Genomic DNA, 18,220 nt, shown 5'->3' with positions numbered 1-18,220 from the left:
ATTAGGACAGGAAGCACTGGATTTTAAACAGAGAATCTGGGCTGGAGTACTAAGATTGGCCTGACAGCTGAGAAGCAACATGACTGAAATGAGGAGAGGTGAAAGAAAAGGTATACAGGGTAAGCTACTGCTTTTTGCATCATAAGTCACTGAGAGCTATAAGGACAAATCACTAAATCAAAGCAAAAAATCTGGGCCCTCTGTAGTGTAGATGCAGTATCCTGAGACAGTTAATTCTAGGTTTGGTGACGAGAGCAAGTGAAAAGTTCTAAACCCTAAAATTAGAAAAACCACAGAGCTTGTTAAAAATGCCCATGCGCGTTTTATTAATAAAAACTAACAGTGCCAAGGTTAAACAAGTCAAACAATTATAGTCTCTTTATATTCCATAAAATATTACAGAAAAGTTTATTTGTGTTTCAATAAAAAGACTACTGTCTTAGAATAGGCAGCTGACAGTATTTGTGCAGTTAATTGTTTGTGAATAAATTTAAAAAGACTACCACCTGCCCTGAAATTCCTTTTATAAAAATGAACTATTAAAAATGATTGACAAATTTTGAGTTAAAAAACTTAAAACATTCTCTATATTTAATTTCAACTTTATAATAGATTACAGGAAGATGCTTATGAAACAAATACAAACATTTGTTTCAGTACATGTCTTTATATGATAGACTTATAAGTATGTAAACAACTATATAATAAAAAGTTTCCAAAGTCTGCCTGTAAGAAATCAGGCAAATTTTACCATAAGCAATAAATCATTCCAAACCTTCAAGACATTTTATATAGCTGCACCAACTGGCAGTAAACATTTGCCAAAAACTTTGTAATTCGTATGTCCCAACATACAGTGAAAAGTATATAAACTTGATGGAATCATAATGTTAGATATAATTTAAGGGAAAATAAGTTCACAACAACATTTCTGGAATTTAACATGTAAAAAAGTAGGACGTATCTTTCTTGTTTGGTTCTTTGGACACTGCATGATTAACAAAAAACACTACTACGTTAGCTGACTATCCCTCCAGAAGTGGCATAATCAAAATACACTCCAAATAAATTGCCATTCAGTGTATTCATTTTCCACAGAAGGATAGCATTTTATTTCTCAATGATGTGTCTACATTTTCTTTAGCAAACTTCGCAAGAACATTTGGGGCAAAATCCATTTTCCTTCAAGTAAAAAAAAAAACCAAACAAAAAACAACCAACAAACCAAAACCCCCTAAAACAAGAGTAAATAAAGGCTCTGCATTAACACACTGGTATCAAAAACACACATCCACACCACATTTAAAAATATCCTACACAAAACAATCCTTGTTTGCTTATCAGAGGTGCAATTTCTAAACTCAGAACTGCTTACCAATATTCTCCTTGAGGGATGGGGCAAAGTAATTTGAGACACTTCTCCCTAGAACAATTTATTCCTGAAGCTTGCTGAATTTTAACAAAAAATAGTCTACAAGCAAAGGGCATCAGTCGTCATCATCATTTTCATTAAAATCGTCGTCGTCGTCATCATCATCCCCAACATAAGAAACTGGTGTTTCAACTCTGGAGCCACTGTACTGAGATCCATTGGAACTTGTAGCCAACATCCCATCTCCACCATTGGAAAAGTCACTGAAAAAAAAAAGAGGAGGCCAGTTGGCATTGGTGAATCATTTTTCCCAGTTTACTGGGCTTTTAAATACTATCATACATCTACTCCATTCCTTTAAAGAATCTGCCACTGCTACTTTATAAACTGTCTTTAATATATGTCTAAGTTGTTTCTCAAAAGTAGAAAAAGTTGAAATAATTTTGAAATGGTTCTTACTGTGTTTCTTCCTTTAGGTTTAATATAAAGATTAAATCCTTTCACAGGCACCTTAGAAGTACACTTTCCAGGTTTCTTCCACAGTATATTCAGTGTTCAGGCTACACAGCTATCTAAGCCCTTCAGCGTTTTCATGCAGCACTGGACACTTGCATCACTAGTGAATCACGTCTTTCAGAAGCGCTAATCTTGAATCAAAGACTTGGAAAACTGAGGAATTAACAGCTTCTCGTTAATTCCTTATTATTACATGGCAAACTGTCACTGCTGCATGTGCTGTATTTTTAACTTGAAATCGTTTTCTTCTCATTTTGCTTTTCTAGTTAAAAACAAAACAAGAACCTCTTCAGCATCTCATATTTTTCTCTCTGTCAGGGTATCCCTACACTGAAAATCCACCTCCTGGGCCAGTAAGTAGATTTAGAGAGTATCCACTTTGTTACTTGAATATGTTCTTTTTCCGCCAAAATACACACACGCATTGTAGATACGGTCTGAAATGTCTTGTTCCTAGAGGAATTAACTGTATCCAGAAGTATTTTATTTTAATAGAGCCAGATATTCCTGCCTCCATTATTACTTGCCATTTTGCCAATCTTTTTTATTGTTCACTTTCTCAATAGTTTAATAAACTATTAAACTTGGTCACAAGTTCTTGACTAAATGTTACTCTAAAATTCACAGAAATAGTATCTCCAACTTGAAAGATATTCATCGTTAAAAACCTGCTTTCAAAATACATTTCCTAGTCATTATTAAATCCAGCTAATGCACATAATCAGTCATATGAGCACACTGCTGTTGTATAGAGCTAATTCAACAATCATCACGCAGAACGAAATCGGGGGGGGGGGGGGGCACACCCTAAAAGCTCACATGGAAAACATAACCAGTAAGACACTTTCAAGAGTTTCTGCTGATTTGCACAGTTATTCAAAAGGAAGCTACTAAGACACCTGTCCAGCTGAAGTCAGATGACTTACAACAGGTTCTCCATAAGTATTTGCAGAAGGAGTTCCAAAAACAAAGAAAAAAGAATAATGGAGATTATTCTTGTGTTCCTGTGAACTTTGAAAGTACAAACCCAAAAACCTGTATTCCCTCTTTTTGATAAAAATGGAACTGGATTTCATAACCTGAGTATCCTAGTGAGACAAAGAAACTGGGATGAAGGCACTGGTAGCAGCATCGTCAGTCTTCTGCAGACTTTCTTTAAAGAGCTTGCTAAATAAATTTACAGCCTCTATTTGCCTTGGCAGCAATTTTTGGTACCAAAAAAGCTACACATCTTGTAGTCTCCTATTGCCATGAATATTTATATACGTACTATAATAAAACATCATTTGTCACTCCCCTTTTCCAACCTCCTAAGAAACGGAAGTGGTAGGAGTTCTTGTGTGTCTCACCAAGATAAAGAACCATGGTCAGCCTCTGTTCTTCTACTGGCCTCTGGCTAGTAGTGGCCTATTCAATTTTCAAAGTCTTTTTGAGTAACACCACGCTCATTATCACATAAGGAACCTTAGCAAGAACAGGAGATTTTATGTACCGTGTAAGTTCTGCTTCTCTAAAGGTATTTTGGCAGTATTCTCACTCAAGCTCCAGTTCCCTAGCACAGAACAGGCAGAATTCCCCACGCTTTTTTGGGCAGCAGGAATGGGCTGGAGCATAAACCACACTTCTTACCATTGCTACCTGCACACATCCCTCAGCTTAACTGCTCTCCTTGCAAGTTATTTCCTTATTTTTCTTGCTTTGCATTCAAGTAAGCCTATCATCTACAAAAAGATGTTTGTTTTCTTGTTTGTTTTTTTTTAAAAAGAAATGCTTTTAAAATGTAATTGCACTAGCCTTTTAAAGCTAGATACTGTATCCTTAGAAGAACCTCCTTCCAACTCTGACAGAAGGCAGGTGGGTGAGAAAAAGCTGCCAGAAGACCATCTTCAGAGAACAAGATAGATTTCCTTGTCTAAAGAAATCCATCAGTACAACGTTTTTGCCTTTAAACACAATGGCTTAAATGTCCTAAAAATTAGGACTGCCTTAAGAATTTCAATAGCACAGCAACTTCCCAAACAATTTACAAGGCAGAGCCTGCCAGTCATTCTGACACAGAACAGTCATTGCTGTGGAAAGAGCCAAATTAATTTAGAATTTGCCCTCTCCTCTCCAGCCTCACCTCAGTACTTGCTAAAATCATGGAACAGACCCTCCTGGTAATTATGATGAAGCATATGAAAGACAGCATTAGGGACAGCCAACATGGCTTCACCAAAGGAAATCTGCCTAATTGAGTGGCCTTCTATGATGGTGTGAATGCATCAATGAACAAGGGAAGAGCTAGAGAAGTAATCTATCTGGGCTTCTGGAAGGCCTTCAATACAGCCCCACACAACATTCTTACCTCTAAACTGGAGGGAAATGAGTTTGACAGATGTACTACTTGACAATAAGAAACTGGCTGAATGGCCACGACCAAAGAGTTACAGTCAACCGCTCAATGTCCAAATGCAAACCAGTAATGAGTGGTGTCCCTCAAGGGTCCATAGTGGGACTAATACTATTTAACACCTTCATTAATGATAAACACTGAGACCGAATGCAGCCTTAGTAAGTTTGTGGATGACGCCAAGCCGAGCTGATACACTTGAGGGACATGATGCCATCCAGAAAGACCTGGACAAGCTTAAGGAGCGGGCCCGTGTGACCCTCATGATGTTCAACAAGGCCAAGTGCAAGGTCCTGCACACGGGTCAGGGCAATCCCTGGTACGAGCACCAACTGGGAGATGAATGGATTGAGACCAGCCCTGTGGGGAAGGACTTGGGAATACTGGATGAAAAACTGGACACGACCCAGCAATGTGTTCTTGCAGCCTAGAAAGCCAATCACACCCTGGGCTGCATCAAGACAAGCGTGGCCAGCAGGTCGAGGGAGGTGACTCTGCCCCTCTACTCTGCTCTCATGAGACCCTATCCAGTGTACTGCATCCAGCTCTGGAGTCCTCAGCACAAGACAGACATTGACTAGGTAGAGCAGGTCCAGAAGAGGGACATGGAAGTGGTCAGACGGCTGGAACACCTCTCTTATGAAGAAAGGCTGAGAAGAGTTGGGGTTGTTCAGCCTGGAGAAGAGAAGGCTCTGGGGAGACCTTATTGTGGCCTTTCAGTATTTAAAGGGAGCTTAGAAGAAATGTGTTTTTCTTCTAAGAAATGTTCTACCAGGGCCTGCAGTGACAGACAAGGGGCAACAGTTTTAAACAGAAAGAGGGTAAGTTTAGATTGTACATACGGAAGAAATTTGTTACACTGAGTGTGGTGAGACACTGGAATAGGTCACTCAGAGAAGCTGTGGCTGCCCCATCACTGCAAGTGCTCAAGGTCAGGTTGGACAGGGCTCTGAACAACCTGATCTAGTGACAAATGCCCCTGCCCATGGGAGGGGGATGGACTAGATGATCCTTGAAAATCCCTTCCCACTGAAACCATTCTCCAATTCTGAAATTGCCCAGATTGGATTAGTTGTGTTACGTGTACGACAGAAATTTTCAGATAAAGCCAAGTTTCTGGACACAACAGAAACAACTAGCAGAAAAGGAACACTTTTTGCAGATAATTCGTTCAGCTAATCAGCTTGGTCAATTCAAACATTTGTTAGCAATGTTAAACATTTCCATATTTCACTCATCTTACAACTTAGCAGAGCTCACAGAAGGACATCTTTTTGATCAATGCAAGAAACTAGCAAGTAGTGACTATGTAAGGAAAAGCATCTTGCATAGAAAAGAAAAATAAGAGTTAAGTTCAGAAATGACGTATGGCCACAAAAATTTACATACAAGTTACGGTTTATCACTCTACCAGCTTCTGATGCTGTTTCAAACCCAAAGACCAAAACTTTTTTTTTTTTTCCAATTTAGACACTAATGACCAAGGGAGAATCTTGCCTGTATCATATCTTTAGGGAAGTGTCACAAACTCAAAACTAAACAAAAACTATGTGTTCAAGATTAACACCAGTCTAATCAATTTCTTGTTCACTATACAGGAGAAGATTTCTTTAATGACACTGGTAAAAACTACCACCACTCAAGTAAAAGCGATGTCTGAGAATAAGCTCAAACATGTATCCACACCACATTTAATCAAATCAGAACTTGTTTCATAGAATATTTAATTTCTAATCAAGTTTCCTTGATGATCACAGATTTTAAAAACTAACTGATAATTTCTTCTCACCTGGCTGAAAATCTTGTGCCATTTGATGCAGAACCTGATGAAGATGTGACATATACACTGCTGATTGATCCCTGAGCCATTTCTGTAAAATGAACAATATGTATTTCAAGAATACTTCAAAAACACACTTGTCTAATTCAGTGGAAATGCTTAAAGTCCAGAAAAGGAGTCTTGCAACCAAAATAATGAAAACAAAAATTAGTGTAATTAAAAAACAGTAGCTAGTCTAGCAGTAAAATTTCAAAATACATTAAAAACACATTTCATTTTGAAGTGAGCAAGTCAGATGTCTTCAGCATTCTAATATAATGAAACCAATAAAACAATATAAAAGGAAGCCATCACCATGTTTGCACTTACTACCTTTGCAAGTGAATCAACTTTGCAGGTGAATCAACTATAAATACTGGCATCTTAAAAGAATTACACAATGTAAAGATCTGCTTGTGTGGTATAATGCAGAACATGGTTCTGCGAAGAGCAACAGCCCATTCTCCACAAATCTCTCTGTTATTTGTTCCCTAAGGTACATTAAAATGCATATGTATTTGAGAACTTCTTAGAAATCTTCACTGCAAACCAGTGCAAATATCATGGATATTTTCATATTTTTCCCTCGAGTCCTGTATTAAGGAGGAAAATAAAATAACTCTTTTTGGAGTAACTAACCTGTCACATATGGTTCCAGAGCTTTAGGAACCAAACTCCTTGCAACTTTTAGGTCTTCTGCTGAACAGCTTCCAGATTCTAGCCCACAAGCCATTCCCATTCGTTTTAGTACTTCTATATCATCATGAATTTCAAAAGTATTGTCAAAATTAAATAGATACTCAAACCTGAAAATGAAAAAAAAAAAAATCTCAGTTAGCTTCAATGACTAACAACCTTTCCAGTTTCAGCAACTGCAGCATTTCAAAAGCTTAACACAGTGTTAGCAAGACATCACATTAAGCAATCAAATTTTTTAAGATTTATGTATTTGATAGCAAGTGACTACAACTGTAATTATACACACTACATAAATCATTATCAGGATGAAAAGATACAATTTTAACTAAACATTTCGCACGTTTGATCTTTTTTTCTTTACTCCCATTCCTCTGTCTACCACGTATTTTTTTTCTTTCCATATTTTTAATCTTTTCTAGTAAGCTAATAGCGCAAGGAGAAACCACCGCTTTTACATTCAGCTTTTATTTAGCAGATGAAAAAAACTAGCTTTTTGAACCAAAAGTAGAGAACAGCAGTTCTGAAAGCAAAATCCACTTCCAGTTTTGCCGGCTGCATTTCATTGTGTTAAAGCCAAAGGAAAGCCCTACTTGGCAAAGTACGATATAAAGCTTCAGCAGAGCTGCCTTACTTTGCTTCTAACATCTCTAAATAGTAAGTCTTAAATAAGCTATTAAATGTGAACACAATTAGTCTATTTATTAAAATGCTCTGTAAAACTCTGTTGGTATTCAACATGACTAAGATTTACCTGTCTGAAATGCATGTTCTCGATCTACAAAAGGCACAAGTAAATTTATTTGTATTTCATTTTCAACAAAGCTAGATGAACACTCTAGCATGGACATAAAACTCAGTACCAAAAGCCAGACAGAAAACTTTGTTAACTCACTTGTCATTTGAAATACTGCAGTCAATCACTGTCTTCTTGCTGGTGTTCACAATGATAAATGGCAAATGGATGACAGAATTGGAAGGTGGTGGTCGATTTGCCTGTTGTTCTGCTTGACGGTTTCGCTGAACGAGGTTCTTGAAGGCAATTTGCTAGAAAAAACAACAGTGATATGAAAGTATGAATTAAACCTTTAAGACCCTGTTAAAAAAAATCCCTCAGATAAAGAATTGTTGCAGTAAGTAAATGCAGAAAAGGGCAGAGTGTTCATCATATTCCTGCATGTTAAGGTGCAAGGAGAGACATAAATGACAGTACTGAAAAATACAACTTAAACTTAACTGTGAAAAAAAAAGCACATTCTAATAACTACATCCGGACAGTTCTTGGACAGATCCTTGACAGAAAGAAGAGATAACAATGACTGGGAAAAGGAGTTTTCATATAGCATCCTAATTCCACTCTGTTTACTATTCCTTGCTAGCTACTGCACTACACAAGAACAGTTGAACGATTAATACTGTATTTTTGCTGAAAGTATATGCTAAAAACAGTTAACATTTGGGATTTGCATGTCTGACATTAGCTTTCTTAATTACTCAGCTAAGATTAGTGACTTTACTCTCACATCTCATTAAAACTGCTTTTCAGAATGGAATGTTCATTATTTTAAAGATTAGCAATTTTAAGAACACAAAACTCAAGTTAACTATTGAAACTCAAGTTATAAATCCTGCAGTAAGTCACCAAACTAAGAAAAAGTATTTTTCTGGTCATGGAATCAAATGAAATAGGAATTAATTAAAAACAAAATCCAAAGCCAACACAGAGGCTGATAAAAATCAGACAGCTGTTGAGACTTCTGTCCAACAGCTGCCTGTACTTACTTTCTGCATACCCTCCCTGAGATTCTCATTCCTATTGCACAGGAGGTAATGCAACTAAGGGACACATTGCAAACCAGCAGCACAGTGACTTACGGGACAGACTAATGTTTCCTCCAGTGTACTAGGGGAAATCTGGGAAGGAGTTCAGCAACTGTTTTCACAGTGGTTTAGCCACTTATACAGAGGGGCAGCAATGTCCCCAGCTAAACCACAGTGCTAAATTAAAATTGTATATGCCTTATCCCGAATTTCACCTCTAGTCTTAAAATTCACCTCTAGTCTTCTTAGAAGTTTCCCATCCTTCACTGGGATAAAACAATAGGAATACAGATATAAGTTACCTTGCCCTATAGACAAGAGTACCTTGACTGTACCTGTAGAATGAGTTCTTGTAGTTGAGACTGTTTTTGCTTTATTCTTTCAAGTCTTCTCTGTTTCTCCACCTTAAGACAGAAAAAGGGTTGGTTAGTCTGTTGATTTTAAGTAGCATTTTATATGAAGTTATGCCCTGAAGAATTACCCACATTCTCTCAAGGACAGAGCATGTAGACCAGAAGGATTCACTTGATGATACTGGAGAAGATCCATCAAAGATGCTTAAAGAAATGAAGCTGCTATGGAGACCAAGGTTAAGTCCTTGCAGTATTAAATACATACTAAATAATAACATCAAAGATAGGAGACAAAACGGTAGGAAATAAACAGCTTTCTCAGTGGAGGAAGCTCACCAGCAGATCCCCACAAGGACTTCATTTACAGACTATTATTCAAATGATAAAGGATTAGCATAAGCAGATGAATAGCAAGGTGACAGAATCTGCTGACAATTATAGAATCACAGAATGTTTGGGTTGGAAGGGACCTTAAAGATCGTTCCGTTCCAACTGCCCTGCCATGGGCAGGGACACCTTCCACTAGACCAGGTTGCTCAGTTACCTGGCATAGTAGAGTACATCACAAAGTACACTCAAAGTGTCTTGTAGCACTGACTGTAATCAAAACACCATAAAAATTGGTTTTGGTAAATGTAATGTCGTATGTATGAGAAAACATAAACCCCTCCATGCATATTTCAGACACCAAATGACATTCAGTAGAGGGCTTAAATTACAGTATCTACAAAAATCATCAGGTCAGTACACTATAACAGCCAAAAATTTGAACCATTAAGTCACGGAACAGAGAACAAAACAGAAATTATCACTGCATAGGTGTATGAACCAGAATGTGTACATCTTGAATTCTGTAGGTCTGGCATTGCTACTTCAAAAAGATGACACAAAAGAGCAATCAGAATAATGAATGGTACTGAACAGATTCCATACAAGGGAATAATGAACAAACCAGGACTCTCAGACAGGAGAATGACAAGTTACTAGATAGACAGACCACTGGCCTGAACATCAACTCTTTTTCTTAGATCCTTAAAATATGCAACTAACAAGGTAACAACTGGAGTTAAAATATACACTAATGAAGTTTTCTATCTGTTTTCAGTGAAAAAAACACACCAAAACCCAGAAATGCACACAGTTGAAAAAAAAATGTTAAAAGGCATGGGGGGGGGGGAAAGAGGGGGGGGGAAAGAGGGGGGGGGAAAGAGGGGGGGGGAAAGAGGGGGGGGGAAAGAGGGGGGGGGAAAGAGGGGGGGGGAAAGAGGGGGGGGGAAAGAGGGGGGGGGAAAGAGGGGGGGGGAAAGAGGGGGGGGGAAAGAGGGGGGGGAAAGAGGGGGGGGGAAAGAGGGGGGGGGAAAGAGGGGGGGGGAAAGAGGGGGGGGGAAAGAGGGGGGGGGAAAGAGGGGGGGGGAAAGAGGGGGGGGGAAAGAGGGGGGGGGAAAGAGGGGGGGGGAAAGAGGGGGGGGGAAAGAGGGGGGGGGAAAGAGGGGGGGGGAAAGAGGGGGGGGGAAAGAGGGGGGGGGAAAGAGGGGGGGGGAAAGAGGGGGGGGGAAAGAGGGGGGGGGAAAGAGGGGGGGGGAAAGAGGGGGGGGGAAAGAGGGGGGGGGAAAGAGGGGGGGGGAAAGAGGGGGGGGGAAAGAGGGGGGGGGAAAGAGGGGGGGGGAAAGAGGGGGGGGGAAAGAGGGGGGGGGAAAGAGGGGGGGGGAAAGAGGGGGGGGGAAAGAGGGGGAAAATGGTAGGACCAAGTCCTAGAATTTAGTATTAGAAAAAAATTAAAGTAACTGCCGCCCCCAAAAAAACTTACAAAAACTTACAACTCACCTGAGATATTTTCCTATCACATACATGTAAACTACATTGCTTTCCCTATTATTTCCTGATACAGACCTTAGTAATTGCCTACACCCTCTCTTTTTTGCATTTTCAGGACCTATTTTACCAAATAAAATATTACAATTTATGCACAAAGTACAAGTTCATAAAGTATTTCATGGGTACTATACTCCTGTGCTCCTGTATAAACTATTCGGCTTGATCTTTCAACAGTTTAAGGGTGAAGCTAAGCAGTATCAGACGGAATGGTAAAAAATGTTTATTAGGCTTGACAATTTTGCAAACTAAATATTAGCCACCACAAACTCATAAAAAAGAATCTTATTGCAAAACTTGTCGGGTGATGTCACTAACAATATAAATGTCCATAAAGTTTGCAGAAACAGGAGCTAGGATACTCATGAAACATAAAAACATAGAATGGTTTGGGCTGGAACGAACCTTTAGAGGTCACCTAGTCCCAACCCCCTGCAGTGAGCAGGGACACCTTTAACCAGATCAGGCTGCTCAGAGTCCCGTCCAACCTGGCCTTGAATGTTTCCAGGGATGGGGCTTCTACCACCTCTCTGGGCAGCCTGTGCCAGTGTCTCACCACCCTCAGTGTAAAAAGTTTCTTCCTTATATCTAGTCTAAATTTGCCATCTTTCAGTTTAAAATCATTACCCCTTGTCCTATCACAGCAGGCCCTGCTAAGAAGTCCCTCCCCACCTTTCCTGCAGGCCCCCTTTAAGCACTGGGAGGCCGCTAGAAGATCTCCCGGGAGCCTTCTCTTCTCCAGGCTGAACAACCCCAACTCTCTCAGCCTGTCCTCACAGGGGAGGTGCTCCAGCCCCCTGACCATTTCCACAGCCCTCTTTCTGGACCTGCTCTACCAAGTCAATATCTTTCTTGTACAAGGGACCCCAGAGCTGGACAGAGCACTCCAGGTGGGGTCTCACCAGAGCAGAGTAGAGGGGCAGAATCACCTCCCTCGACCTGCTGGCCACACTCCCTTTGATACAGCCCAGGATATGGTTGGCTTTCTGGGCTGCAAGCACGCGTTGCCAGCTCATGTCCAGCTTTTCATTCACCAGTGCCCCCAAGTCCTTCTCAGCAGGGCTGCTGTCAATTCCTTCATCCCCCAGCCTGTATTGACACCGGGGGATGCCCTGACTCAAGTGCAGGACCTTGCACTTGGCCTTGTTGAGTCCCCTGAGGGTCACACGGCCCACTTCCCAAGCTTATGCAGGTCCCTCTGGATGGCATCCCGTCCCTCAGGTGTGCCAACCACACCACTCATTTTGGTGTTGTCCGCAAGCTTGCTGAGGGTGCACTCGATCCCACCGCCTGTGTCACTGATTAAGATATTAAACCGTACTGGTCCCAGTACAGACCGCTGAGCAGTAAGAGGGAAGGGAGGAATTCTGCAATTTCCTCAAGTAAGCTCAACACATATTAGGATTTTTGGTCTTTTCAAGACTATATTATGGCTCAATTATTCAATGGTTAACAAAACTCCTTCCTCCTCTCGTGACATCCAATGAAGAAGTTCTCACTTTGATAGAACTTATGACTGTTCCCATCTTAAATGTATGAACCTTTGCTGTGCATTATTACATTCTAAGTTGCCTTTTTTACTTCAGTGCTAATATTATCTTACTTGAGGGCATTATAAATCATGACATCAAACCCAGTGAGTGTGACACACTACTTCTTTTGCTCCAACATTACTGGCAATGCCATACTTTGTGAGACACATCCAAAGAGATCTACTTTTAAAATCTCTCCAGCCAGCTGGTTCCCTATGCAGCACACAGCACTGTCATCTTCAAATCACTTCACCTTCCATACTCACCCTACTATTTATGCCCCAATTATCACTCTCTTACCTGAACTAGTATTTTTCACTTGGGACGATAAATACACAGATAAAACACAGATTGTTTAGACACCCTACGCTTTCTTCATCTAGAAAGCAATTACAGTACTAACTGCAAAATCAATTATCAGTATCAAACAAAAATCTCCATAGAATTAGCCCTTTGTAGATACATTGCAAAACATTTTTTCCAATTTGTCAGCTTCTACACTGATTTTTCAGTCCTGTTGAAGGGAATTTAGACTTAGTAAGAATAAAGTTTCATTCTGTTCTGATAAAGCAAATCGACTTCAGTAAACCCCAGTAACTTTATTATACTGCAAATCTCAGGATACTAAAAAAATAATCCTGCCAGAACTTATGAATGCCTTTCAGTATAAGACATTTTTACTTCTTACGCAAGATACACAGTAAAAAAAGTCTGACATGTTCATGTAAGACAAATGTCAGAAATACGTGAGACCTGCAGCAACAAAGAACGAGCAAGGCATATACGTAACACTGATCTACATCCAACATCTATCATCACAGACATATTATTTGTCTGGCATCTGGAGAAAATCTTCCTGACTCTTGAGCATCACTATTTAAATGTTGGAAATGCACATTAATCTTTCATTTTGATTTAACTTCCACACAGAACCATCTCACAAATACTGTAAAAGCTGTGAGAGCGCTGTATTTTTCACATAGAATAACTTAAAAAATTTCAGCAATCTGGAAGTTTAAATGTGTGTTCTGTCAATACAAATAAAACAAAGAAAGGATCCAAAAGTGATCATAATATTCTACCTTGCCATCTCAGAATCACACGCACATGCCGTATCAGAACGTTATCAAAGCTGTAAACATTTACTCAAACACAAAGCCATGGTGAACTTCTTAATACATATACCTCTAAATTCTGACATTCCTGAGCCGAGTTAGTAGGTAGACCAATCCATTTGATTTCCTTCTTCTCCTTAGAGATAATGTTCATGGCCATAAGGACATTTAAGGCATCATAGACACGTCGTCTAATATTCTTCTGGTCATAAGCCTGCTGTAGACATAGTGCATTAATCAAAAAACATACCTGTGACAAAAATATTTGAAAATAAATACATTACAGTAAATGGGTAAACTCGGGTAATGTCTGAACTGTTTCATTTAGCAGTAGGAAAAGAAATACAAAAGTCTCAAAAGAAAATTCTCTTCCCCCATTCAGTTCACATGTAATTGACCTCCCACATACTTACTGATTCATTTGGTGAAATGTGATTATCAGTGGTACTGAATTCTGCAACCAACTCGTCTGCCACCTCATTGTATGAGGTGGTTCCTTTTCTTTGTACCTTCTCACAAACCTTCATAGAGAAATGACGTAAACCCTTGCCATTCTTCTCTCCTTTTTTGTTCCGCTTCCTAAATATACGTATAATATATATTTTAAGAAGATTTGAACTTTGGAATATTTAATGTCTCTTTTTCAAATACAGGCACACACTGCTGTAAAAAACCAAGCCTTCCCTTTTGTTCTGCTTCTCACCCCTTCCCAACTTTTTTTTCCTGTATTTTTTCCCTTACAATTTACAGTATTTAACAATTTTAATATCTTGACGCTGAAATACAGTACAAATTCATTCTTTTGGCAACTCTGCTAGCTCCTGTAGCAGATACGTTCACAATAGGAATATTCCTTGAAGAAGTCAATAAAGAAAACCTTCCAGTCTTCAAGACAAGAAGGGACAGGGGGATAAACACTAAACTATGAAAAGTGAACTACAGGAGGTAACTTTGTCTTTTTTGGGTTTTGTGGTGTTTTGTTTTGTGTGGGGTTTTTGGTTTTGGGTTTTTTTAAGATTTAAATAGCCCATCTAGTTTGATCATAAAAAAATTAAGACTGATTGAGCATTTTCTATGTAAGTCTGATACTGACTGAACAGATGATGTCTGATATTGGTTGAACTCACTAAAACACTACACTATTACTAAAACACAGATTTGAAGTTATAAAGTATATGAAGTTACTATGAAAACTTCAAAAGTTACAAGACACAAGAAGTATCACAAACTTTTTGCACACGTTTTAATTAAAAATTCCATGTAACTTGAGGAAAAACGTAAGTATCAACAAAATTAGTATCAGCAATGGAAAATTCTCAATTCTCTACATCTCATTTCGCTGTATAATTCCAAAGTAGAAATCTGTTTATGTGTAACAAGACACTGATGACAAATTTAATCTTAAAGCAGCTGCATCTAACAAGACTCTTAAAAAAAGCTTGCATGAGAAAAGACACCAAAAGAATGCATTCATTGTATCTAATACTTTTTCCCCAAAAAGGACTAAATTCTTAATTCAAGCGATACCTTGGAATACACTTGTTCAATGTGAAATGTACTGTATTTTTTTTGGAAACACATCAGCAAAACAGAATCTGAATGACGTCAGATTAATTCCTGTGTCCTTTTAGGAGCTAAATTCTCTAAACATAAGTAATGTGAGAATATCTGTCAAGAGTTTACAGAAAATATTCTAGTTCCTTTTATGACAAATGAGGGGGTATTCATTCTTGTGTGACCATTTCCAATTCTAATATAATTTACTTTAATGTTGAAGTGCTTTTGATGGAAAGGTAAACAGACTGACTGTCTCACACTGCTAGCCTGAAGAGTACATACACCATCACAGCAAATACTCAGAACAACAGTTCCAAACAATTTATGAATCCTTTCATTTTGCTCACCCAGCAGACCACGGCGAAGAATCTGCAGTCTGGTTCTGTGACACAAAATGTGTGTTAGGTGTATGTGGACTTCCTACCAGGATAGTATTTGGCGCTGAAGGTCTCTGAGGTGTACCAATAACCTATAGTAAAGATAAAATCATATTGAAAATGATCATAAGTATTCCAAGATGCTCATATGCTGCACGATTCAAATGATGCATTAGCCAAACAACGCTAATACCTTTTTTTCTACCTCCTTCTGTTAAATGCATTGAATTTATACACACTAGCACAAAACCCTTCAGACTACAGATTATATAGTTAGAGTAATCCCTAACTAATAAGTATTTATGTTTTATCCTTCTTAAATGAGCTTTTCATGCTTGCTGGATTTCTTAGCACTGTTCAACACTAACTTAGACAAGATCAAAACACACACACCCTCTCAACCCCAAAAGAAAAAGGGAAAAAAGGACGAAAAGAATCCACTCTACCAGACTATGTATAAAGAAGTTGTAATAAATTACAGTTCAAATATGAACATATGAAACAAGAAGATCTGAAAAACAGTAAAAGCAGAGAGAAAATGTAGAGCTGTTGCAAGAAAGGCCAAATTCTCTCCTACAATCAGTCTCTTATCACTATGGAGTGAAAACCAAAATACGAGTATGTTAGAGGTGAGGAAGAATAAGGGCCAACTTTATCACTGCAGTGAGAGAGACCAATTTAGGCAAAATCATTCCATTCTGAACGTATTAGGAGCACACACTCAGAGGATCACAGTCTTCTAGCTTACAGGTACGTAGTCCTGAAGTGTGCTAATTTGATCATGAGTAATACATACTTTCACACACAGAGCCATACTCTCCTTATCTGTGAAACTAGCTGATGCAGAACTCTCGTCTCTGCAGATGATGTTTTTTATCTCTGAAATGATATAAATGTAACTTTCCACAGAATATGTAATTAGGAAAACAAAATGATACTGTACAAACTTCTATTTTGTAGAAAGATACGCCTACTTTTTGGGTGTATATTTACCTCCCAGCAGAAACAGTGGGTTGCATCCCTGACATCAGGTAAGTGAAACAAACATCAAAAGAACCTAAACTCATAATCACCCACAAGCTTGCTGTATTTTCCTGTAGCCACATTCAGCCTCACCAACAAAATTTTAAGTTTCTTCCTCAGGCTAGCTTCAATAATTTAGCCTCAACAAGAGTAAAATAGAAAAACTGAAAACCTAAAGTGAAACATTTTATGCGGGAAAGTTAAATGAATCAGAATTTGAATAACCTTTAAATGCAGAATGCAAAGGTACTCTAGTGACTATTAGATGTTCACGATTTCAGCTGCCTGGAAGGACAAAATGCTGCATTTTTTTCCCCCCAAACACTCTCTTTATACTATACCACCTCTCTGAGTAGTTAACATACAAGTTTGTTACATCCACTTCTGACAGCTGGAAAATTAAACTCCTCCTCCCCTTTCCAGTACCTTTGTTCCATACTTAAAATGTTTCTAATTTTTATGGCAAGTCAACTAATCTCCTCTACTACTTTTCATAAACAAAACTTCTGATTGGGGGTAACTGAATGAGGGTGGGGGATACCAAACAGGCACAGGACACATGTGAACAAGCTCACTTTCTCCCCATGAAAAAACCACTAGCAGTTCTGCTGTTGACTGGTCTAGTTCACCAAATGTCTTGAAAGACTATGAAAACCATTCATGTGCCACTCAAGTAATGCAGACAATACAGAGAACAGAGAAAAACTGTTAGCCAGTTTTTATTCCCTAGGATGCAGTTGAGAGGACTGGAAGAGATGATTCAGTATCTTGCTCACTAAAGACTAAAATTAGAGTGTCCGACTCTACTCCCCAGTTTCCTATTTCCACAAGCAGCTCCACCATCACCCTGGTGTCACATCTAGAATTTGTAGGCCTGTGCAGTAAGATGAGAGCCAAGCCAGTACAGGGGAGAGGGTGGAATTACAGCTGGGAGAAAAACAAACCATTTGGCAGCAGCAAAGCTTGGATATCTACTGCACTCCGTAGTGTCTTGCAATACTCGACAGTACAAAGGAATAAATGGAAGCATGTACAAATTCACAGGGTTCAATTCTAGAGTGGCAAAGTCTGTTTAATACACTCAGAACCTGCTCTGCATTCCCATTCTAACTCACAAAAGTCTGCAAACTAGCCAGAATTACATGCTTTAATGTATTACTATTAAGGAAGACCCTACAGTCTAGACTTTCAGAATCTTCCAAGGAATTACTTTGTATTATTGGTTCCTTAATAGAAAAGTTAATGCCCCTAAATTTTACTCATCAGTTTATAAACAACCATGACTTTGAATGAAAAAGAGTTAAGCAGTGTCAAGTCACTGGGAACACCCTAAGCAGAAAGCTTATAGACAGAATTATAGAGGACAATTTTAGAGAAAACAGAGGAACTGAGGGAGAGAAGCGAAAGTAGAGAAAGTAGCGCCTGCTGTTTCCCTTAGGTTTCCTGATTGCAAAAGAGAACAAGATCACAGTTTAGCTCCTTGATAATGAATAAGATAAGGACAATGGGGAAAGCAGAAAGACAGCCCACACACTCCACTTCACTGTACTCAGCAGAAAAACTTATATGGGGACAGCATTAAGAAAAAGAAATCAGACTACCTGAACAAAGAACACAAGTTCAGAAAATTTAGTATTAAAAGTATTAAACCCCTGTTATTTAAGTATTGAAAGTATTAAGTATTTAAGTATTAAAAATCTGTTTTCACCACTCAAAGGTTAGGAAGTTGAGCAGGGCCACAAGCCAATTCCTCACCTCTGCTTCCCAAGAATATT

At 38.8% G+C, this 18,220-nt stretch overlaps 1 protein-coding gene across 4 annotated transcripts in view; it reads right to left on the bottom strand.

Moving 5' to 3' along the window:
* Positions 1-299: 299 nt before the first annotated feature.
* TFDP1 (transcription factor Dp-1) overlaps positions 300-18,220 on the bottom strand; it is a 51,005-nt gene continuing 33,084 nt past the window's right edge. For 3 of the 4 annotated variants that reach the window (XM_086482106.1, XM_086482105.1, XM_086482107.1), the window contains exons 5-12: positions 15,393-15,514; positions 13,902-14,067; positions 13,559-13,705; positions 8,952-9,020; positions 7,691-7,842; positions 6,739-6,905; positions 6,070-6,151; positions 300-1,635 (exon numbers count right to left, since the gene is read on the bottom strand). In XM_086482106.1, the coding sequence (XP_086338232.1) occupies positions 1,488-1,635; positions 6,070-6,151; positions 6,739-6,905; positions 7,691-7,842; positions 8,952-9,020; positions 13,559-13,705; positions 13,902-14,067; positions 15,393-15,514 (1,053 nt within the window). In that variant the 3' untranslated portion in view covers positions 300-1,487. The remainder of the gene's footprint in view (positions 1,636-6,069; positions 6,152-6,738; positions 6,906-7,690; positions 7,843-8,951; positions 9,021-13,558; positions 13,706-13,901; positions 14,068-15,392; positions 15,515-18,220) is intronic. The other variant, XM_086482108.1, reaches the window with a different exon arrangement.

The sequence above is a fragment of the Leptosomus discolor genome, chromosome 1, assembly GCF_034619465.1.
Source record: "Leptosomus discolor isolate bLepDis1 chromosome 1, bLepDis1.hap2, whole genome shotgun sequence".
Taxonomy (NCBI): domain Eukaryota; kingdom Metazoa; phylum Chordata; class Aves; order Leptosomiformes; family Leptosomidae; genus Leptosomus; species Leptosomus discolor.
Note: the sequence above shows the minus strand (reverse complement) of the source record. Positions and strands in the feature narration are given on the sequence as shown.